Here is an 8,096-nt window from a genome sequence, read left to right as displayed (position 1 = left end):
ACTTGGTCTATTCGCATCTTTACCTTACGAAACGTGGCACGAAGGCTCAACTAGCAAGTTAGACTTTTAAGAGCACTAAATTGAGTACAACGGTCCACATTGAGGCTTCAGAGTTGTTCAACTCTCTCCACAAAGGTGCTTTTCATGTTTTTCTGTAATTTGAGACATAACTGACGGATCGAGTTTAACACAAGAGGGGGGGTGAATTGTGTCCCCAAATTCCAATTGGAATCCCTTTTTCAATTTAAACAAATTAATGGCAATTAACAAGTAGCACACAAATTTGGACTCTAATGATTTTCCTAATCAATATTCAATCCAATGCAAGATGTGATACAATATAGTGAATGACCAAATATCAAATAATCAAGAATTGGACAAAACAGATTTTCAAGCAACACACTGCACACAGATTTTTCAACTCAGATTTTACGTATCAAATGATGTCAAAATGCAACGAAATGTTATATGCAATGTCACAACACCTTAATAAACACTATATCAAAATTTCAGATTAAAATTCAAAGTTTAAGGCAGTCTGCTAATCTCGGACAGATTAGGGTTTTGAAAATCCTGCAGTTTGAAACAAGTAGTAAATATAAACAAGTAAACAAAGAAATCAACACAGCGATTTATAGTAGTTCGGAGACCCTTCTCCTACGTCTACTACCTAGATTCACCAACCTAGGATTTTCCCAACTCCACTAAGGTGTGGTTTTAAGAGACCCACAAAACTCCTTACACCAAGGGTTTCTAAGAACTCCCTCAAACTTCAATGTTTACAATTTCCCCTAACACAGGGAATTTCTCAATGGGATTTTCAGCCAAGGTTCTCACAGGTTACCTCAAAGGTATTTGGTATGGAACTCTCAAGATTACAGCAACACTCTCAAAGATAGGATTTTAAGAACAAGAGAGGTTTAGATTGTAAGTAAACAAAGCCTAAAGGATATAGGAACTTCCCTTTTGTAAAAGCAAGAGTAGTGAGAAGTCCTTGATTGTAGAGGCTTGTATTGGAGAAGATTGTTGTAGCAAATAGCAAGAAAGCTTGATGATTGATGAACTTGATAGCAAGAGGTTTCTCTCAAGGATAATTTTCAATTTGCTTCTCCAAGTTGTATGAAAGGGAAGATCCTCTTTTAAAGGCAATTCTCTCCTATGCTTGTAGCCATTGGATCAAACTTCAAGAGTTGATCTCTACCATCCATTGCAGCTCCTAATCTTGGTCATTGATGATTTGAGCAAACAAATCTCCACCATAGAGCATATAGACGTTGCACATGCTCCTTTTTTTAAGTCAAAAATTGCAAGCAAGAAAGTTGTCTTATGCACAACCATTTGATCAATGTATGTCTTCAAATCTTGACCATTCAAACTCTCTTTAATTCTCAGCCATGGATGTAGATTGTACTATGCCATCTTGTCCCTTCATTTTGAATCAAAGACTTCAAAAGTGATCCCTTAGTCAAGGATCTTGTTTGATTGCACCAACATAACTTTCTTGGTAGCACATGTCTTGAGTGAAAATGTCAAGGATCTTGTTTGATTGCACCAACATAACTTTCTTGGTAGCACATGTCTTGAGTGAAAATGTCAAGGATCTTGTTTGATTGCACCAACCTAACTTTCTTGGTAGCACATGTCTTGAGTGAAAATGTCAAACAAGAATATATCACTAATGATAGAGAGGACAAGGTTTGTCCCACATGTTTGAAAAGAGTTGTATCTCCATGAAGACCACAACCAATAGCCTCAATGTTTGATTCATTCAACTTGATTAAGTGCCTTAGTGGAAAGTTGGCAAATATAGGATTTTTCATAGTTTCCTAGAGCTCCAAGCTCATTCTTAGAAACTGGACTTCGACCACTCTTGCACATACTGAATTCTGAGCCATATGAGACCACAATGATGATTAACCTACAAGGAAATAGGAGGTAGAACTCCCCAATTGCATGTAAGCTCAAAGAGCTTCATATAGAGCGCATAGGTTAATTATATTAGAAAAACAACCCAGAAAATTCATATTACTGCATGATAAATCATTTTATATGTATTAGAATGTCCATGTAAAATTTCATAACAATCGGAAATCGTTTGGTCACTCAACCAAGCAATTTGATCACTAATAGTGAAACCGATAAATTCTAAGTGTAAATTCAAAGTCATTTTGCTAACTCAGTGTAAATGACTTTTTCTCTTGAACTTTACTAAATCAAATATGTTCATAGTGATGAAACTAAGATGCACACGAAATTTCATTTAAATCGGAGTTCATTTGGTTCACCACGTTCACAAAGAACACATATGCACAAAATTAGGTAAAACCTAGTTTTGGCGGAATTTAAGCATATGACCAAATATATATGTGATGCACTTAATTTCTCATGATTATAGTCCTAGAACATATATTAAACCTTCATGTATATGTGATTCAAGTTTCAAGTCATTTGGACCTAAGTTGGTTAAGATATGATAATTGGAAAATTGATGCTCTAACTTAGTCCATGTATGTTTGTTTTCAAAACTTAATTTCCAGCACTATCTAAAAAATATATAGTCATTTAAATTCAATTCATATAAATCAAATATTGCTTTAATGTTTCATTATGATTTATAAATGATTTAATATCATCAAAATTAGACATATAGGACCATAGGTCCAACAATAACTTGGTCTATTCGCATCTTTACCTTACGAAACGTGGCACGAAGGCTCAACTAGCAAGTTAGACTTCTAAGAGCACTCGATAGAGTACAACGGTCCACATTGATGCTTTGGAATTTTTCAGCTCTCTCCACAGAGGAGCTTTTCACTTTTTTGTGCAATTTGAGACATAACTTGGTCTATTCACGTCTTTACCTTATGAAACGTGGCACGAAGGCTCAACTAGCAAGTTAGACTTTTAAGAGCACTCAATAGAGTATAACGGTCCACATTGATGCTTTAGAATTGTTCAACTCTATCCACATAAGAGCTTCTCACGTTTCTGTGCAATTTGAGACGTAACTTGGTCTATTCGCGTCGTTACCTTACAAAACGTGGCACGAAGGTGAAACTAGTAAGCTAGACTTTTAAGAGCACTCAATAGAGTACAACGGACCACATTGATGCCTTGGAGTTGTTCAACTCTCTCCACAGAGGAGCTTTCCACGTTTTTGTGCAATTTGAGACATAACTTGGTATATTATCATCTTTACCTTACGAAACGTGGCACGAAGGCTCAACTAGCAAGTTAGACTTTTAAGAGCACTCAATAGAGTACAACGGTCCACATTGATGCTTAGGAATTGTTCAACTCTCTCCACAGAGAAGCTTTTCACGTTTTTGTGTAATTTGAGACATAACTTGGTCTATTCGCGTCTTTACCTTACGAAACGTGGCACGAAGGCTCAACTAGCAAGTTAGACTTCTAAGAGCACTCAATAGAGTACAACGGTCCACATTGATGCTTTGGAATTGTTCAACTCTCTCCACTGATGAGCTTTTCACTTTTTTGTGCAATTTGAGACATAACTTGGTCTATTCGCGTCTGATAAGCTCATATATTCACTCATTTTAGTATTCTTTAAATTTGGTTTTTGTTAGAGGATTGGCTTTAAAAAGGACTTATTATTTTGTTTTCCTCATTTTCAGGTTTCTCGAGCACTTTGATGGTTTTTGATGGAAAAGGGTATATTTTGAGCATTTTGAAGAACCGTAAATTGGAGAATAAAGCTAAGACCTTGAAGAAAGTTGGAGAATATTTTGGGAATTTTCGGTGAAGCCGATTGACCCATATTTTGAAGACAAGTTGACCCCTAAATATGATCTCGGGAGAACTGCGTTATCTGTGAAGAAGTGGGTCTAGAAGATTCCACCGAATTTTACTAGAGCCGTGTGAGATCGCCCTGGAAAGCTAAGACATCAAGCTTCAATTTACATATTTTTGGAGAGTTTTCTAAAGGGCGTAACATGGGAAAAACGTCCGAGACATCCAGCAGTCCAGTTTCCTAATCAAAGAAGAAGTCAACCTCTTTCCTTTTTGTTGGGTTTATTGTTTTGGAAACCAAGGGTAAATTTCCTTGGAGTTTTAGTAATTGTTGTAGAGGAAGTCTAGGGTTGAGAGAGCTATTTAAGGAGGACTTCATAGGATTCTGAGGAACTTCCGGGGGGTTCAGACACTCAGATATTCAGCCGACTTTTCTAGGGTGTTCTCCAACCTTTCTTGTGGTTTTCATTCATAACTATGTGTAACTAAACGTTTTTGCTAGGGCTTGATGAAGTCTTAATATGATTCTCTAGTTTGTTTATTGTTCTTATCTTTGATTGCTCTTTTGATGTTGGATTTCTAATCACCGTGCTATATACTTGTTTGATTGCTTGGATGATTGGCCGCCAACTAAGTTTTCAATTAAGTAATCTGATGCAAGCTCACGTAGATACCATACGGGGTTTGGGACCAGCTTCTTGTGATTAGGAATTGGGAACGCCTAGGGTAGATACCATACTCCTAGGGTTTACATGGCATGTTAATGAATTCTTGAACTTAAGGACATCTTGCATGTTCATATTTGAGTTAGATACCATAACCAAATTGCATGTTAAGATAAAGGAATTAGCCTAGATACCATAGGTAATTCACGCCTTAGTGGATTCGCCAACAACATCAATTGAGTGGATTAAAAGTGAGGTAATGAACAACTAGAGAGGATTATTAAGATGGATTCATTGTCCTAGTGCTTTCATAAATTTGCTTTCACAACCAAAATCAACAAGTTTGTGTTTCCTTTACTTCGTTGCTTTAATTTCGTTACTTGCTATCCAAAATCAATCAGCTCCCAATAATTATTCCTTTTGCTAAGTTTAGTATAGTAGTTAATCGTATTGTTTATCCAATCCTTGTGGTTCGACCTCGTTCTTGCATAGCCTATTCTACTACGGTCTTGTGCGCTTGCGAGTATTTTAATTTGGGATTTTTGTTTGCTTATTTTAAGCGATCGAAAATTGCTATCAAGTTTTTGGCGCCGTTGCCGGGGATTGTTTTATTCAATTTGATTAATTAATTGTGCTTTTCTTAGTTTTAATTTTGTTAAATTTTTCTTTGCAGTGGAAAAATTAGTGCGTTTTAGCTCGAGTCAAAATTCTATAGCTCGTGCTAATACGACCAACGAACAGATTCCTTTTGTGGATGACTGGTCTTCGACCGAGGGGAAACGAGCTGATTGAATTTGAACCTGAAATTGAGCTTAAACTTCGGGATATAAGAAGGAAGCAAAGAGAAGAACGAGACGAGCTTAATAAAGGGGACATTAAGGAAGACATGGCTGACCAAGAACGACCTGAAAGAAGACTTCTTGGTGATTACACAACACCGATAGTATACAATGCTCCATCATGTATTGTTCTTGCTCCAGCAACTGGACAATTCGAGTTAAAGATACAACATATCCAGATGTTGAACATGTTCAGAGGAGATGGCAATAATGATCCATATCTTCATGTGAAGGAATTCTTTGATTTATGTTCTACTTTTCACTACACAGGGATTTCAGATGAACAAGTGAGACTCCGTCTTTTCCCGTTTTCATTGAAAGACAAAGAAAAAGCATGGCTAAATTCCCTTCCTCCTCGATCAATCAATACATGGGATGAACTGGTTAAAAAGTTTCTTCTTAAGTTTTTTCCAGCTCAGAAAACCAATGCTTTGAAGAGGGAGATTCGTAACTTTGCTCAGAACGAAGGGGAACCATTCTATGAATGTTGGGATCGGTACAATGACTTGTTTATTCGCTGCCCTCATCATGGTTTTAATGAGTATAAGAAGGTCCAATTTTTCTACGAAGGATTAACACCTCAAACTCGTCAAACCGTAGATGCTACGGTTGGAGGTAGTTTGTCGATGAAGACTTCAGCTGAAGCTACTGAAATATTTGAAACCATGTGCTTGAATTCACAACAATGGGACATAAATTCAGAAGAGAAAGTAGCAGCCCCTAAACAGCGAGGTGTCTACGAGATTAATTCTAACTCAATTCTTGAGGCGGAAGTGGCAAAATTGAGACATGAGCTGAAACTACTAGCTGGAAAGAAGGAGATATGTGCTATGTGTTCTAGCACTATGCATACTATTGAGATGTGTCCAAACAATCCTATAGGACAAGAAGAATCTACATTTGGAATATATTCACAGAATAGAGCAGGATACAATCCTTATTCTAACACTTACAATCCGGGCTGGAGAGATCATCCAAATTTTTCATGGAAAAATCAGCAAGGACAGTTCTCCAAAATTCCACAACCGCCACAAACACCTGAGCCCAAACAGTCTCCGATTGAAGACGTACTTGCTCAATTCATGCAAGTTACACAGGCTTCAATCCAGAAACTTGAGATGCAGATAGGACAGTTAGCTAATGTGATGAGTGAGAAGAAGCAGGGTGAATTCCCTAGTCAATCTGAAGCAAATCCAAGAGGGAGAGAACAAGCAAAGGCAATTAAAACCTTACGTAGTGGAAAGCCTTATGACATAAGAGATGAAGACCCTGGCGATAATATGGAGGTTACAACAGCTGAAGATACAGCAGAAAAATCACCATCTGTCGAAGCAAGAGAGAGCCAACCAGAAGAACCAAAGCTGGCTGAAAGAACTTCTCCGAATACAACACCAGAAGCACCATTAAAGGATAGAGTTTACGTACCTCCACTTCCTTTCCCTCAACAATTTCAGAAGCAAAAGAAGGATAGACATATGTTGGATATCATGGAGCTGTTGAAGAAAGTTCATAAAAACATTCCTTTGTTAGATGCAATCAAACAAGTACCATCGTATGCCAAATTCCTCAAAGATATTTGCACTAACAAAAGAAAGTTCATGGAACATGAGAAAGTGATGCTATCCGAAGAGTGCAGTGCCGTTCTCCTCAACAAATTGCCTCCAAAGTTGAAAGATCCAGGGAGTTTTACAATCCCTTGTGTTATTGGCAATTTACAAATTGAAAAAGCTTTGATTGATTTAGGAGCTAGTATTAACTTAATGCCATTATCTGTTTTTCAGCAACTTGGAGTCGGAAAGATGCAACCAACATCAATAAGCTTACAACTTGCAGATCGTTCCATAAAATTCCCACTTGGGATTATTGAAGATATTTTAATAAAAGTGGATCGGTTCTTGCTGCCAGCAGACTTTATTATTTTGGACATGGAAGAAGATCGAGATATTCCCATCATTATGGGAAGACCATTTTTGGCCACTGCTGGAACAATAATTGATGTAAAAAAGGGGTTATTGACAATGAATGTTGAAGGAGAATCAGTGGAATTTCGAGTATTTGCAACCATGAAGAGACCAATGGACATAGAGGAGTGCAACCGATTGGACATAATTGATCAGCTTGTACAAAGCAATTTCACCGCTGAAGCTGGTAATGATGAATTAAAAACCAGTATTGAGCATCCCGATTTGACTCGAGCTATAGCTGATGAAGTGTCAGACGTGGTGGCTGTGCTAAATTCTACTCCGCCTCTTAAATGGATACGAACTACTGAACTTTTAGGGCCTCCAAGTCCACGAGCAGTACCATCCATACAACAAACTCCTAAACTGCAACTTAAATTGCTGCCCACTCATGACATGCCAATTGGACGGAAAGAGTTCTCTCCAGGCCACAAAGTCCTTTTGAACAACTCTACGCTCAAGCTATTTCCATGGAAATTACGTTCAAGAAGGCACGGTCCTTTTCAAGTTGCACAAGTCTATCTCAATGGAGCTGTTGATAGTCAAAACTTACAGAGGGACAAAGAGTTTAAAGTTGACATACATCGTCTGAAACCATATCTTGAAGTTGGCTATGATGCTGCCAAGTCCATTACATGAATGAATGCATTGCTTTACGTCTTGCCTAGACGTTAAATAAAGCGCTTCTTGGGAGGCAACCCAAGCTCTCCTTTTCATTCTATTTTTTTTTTCTTTACTTAGTGCTTAGATATAAATCTTGATATTTCGATTTTGTTTCCTGTAGGATCTATTGGACAGGGTTAAAATTAGCTCGAGCTACGAAAGTTTCACATGATGATTCATTGAGACAGCTGTAGATTTAGCTCGAGCTAAACATTTTT

The 8,096-nt window shown here is 37.6% G+C and overlaps 1 protein-coding gene and 1 non-coding gene across 2 annotated transcripts; one reads left to right on the top strand and one right to left on the bottom strand.

Moving 5' to 3' along the window:
• The first annotated feature begins 5,169 nt into the window (after positions 1 to 5,169).
• LOC119985522 lies at positions 5,170 to 7,854 on the top strand. Its single transcript, XM_038829811.1, has one exon. The coding sequence runs from the start codon at positions 5,170 to 5,172 to the stop codon at positions 7,852 to 7,854; it is 2,685 nt and encodes an 894-aa protein (XP_038685739.1).
• Positions 5,681 to 5,789, bottom strand: LOC119986354. Its single transcript, XR_005465243.1, has one exon. It is a non-coding gene; the product is annotated as a small nucleolar RNA R71 (small nucleolar RNA).
• Positions 7,855 to 8,096: the final 242 nt, after the last annotated feature.

This window comes from Tripterygium wilfordii, chromosome 19 (assembly GCF_013401445.1).
Source record: "Tripterygium wilfordii isolate XIE 37 chromosome 19, ASM1340144v1, whole genome shotgun sequence".
In the NCBI taxonomy this organism is placed as follows: domain Eukaryota; kingdom Viridiplantae; phylum Streptophyta; class Magnoliopsida; order Celastrales; family Celastraceae; genus Tripterygium; species Tripterygium wilfordii.
The sequence above is the reverse complement of the archived record's forward strand: the minus strand, read 5'-3'. Positions and strand labels throughout refer to the sequence as shown.

What these genes read in the sequence shown, in the direction of transcription:
- LOC119985522 (XM_038829811.1), top strand. Translation starts at nt 5,170, where the DNA reads ATGACTGGTCTTCGACCGAGGGGAAACGAGCTGATTGAATTTGAACCT.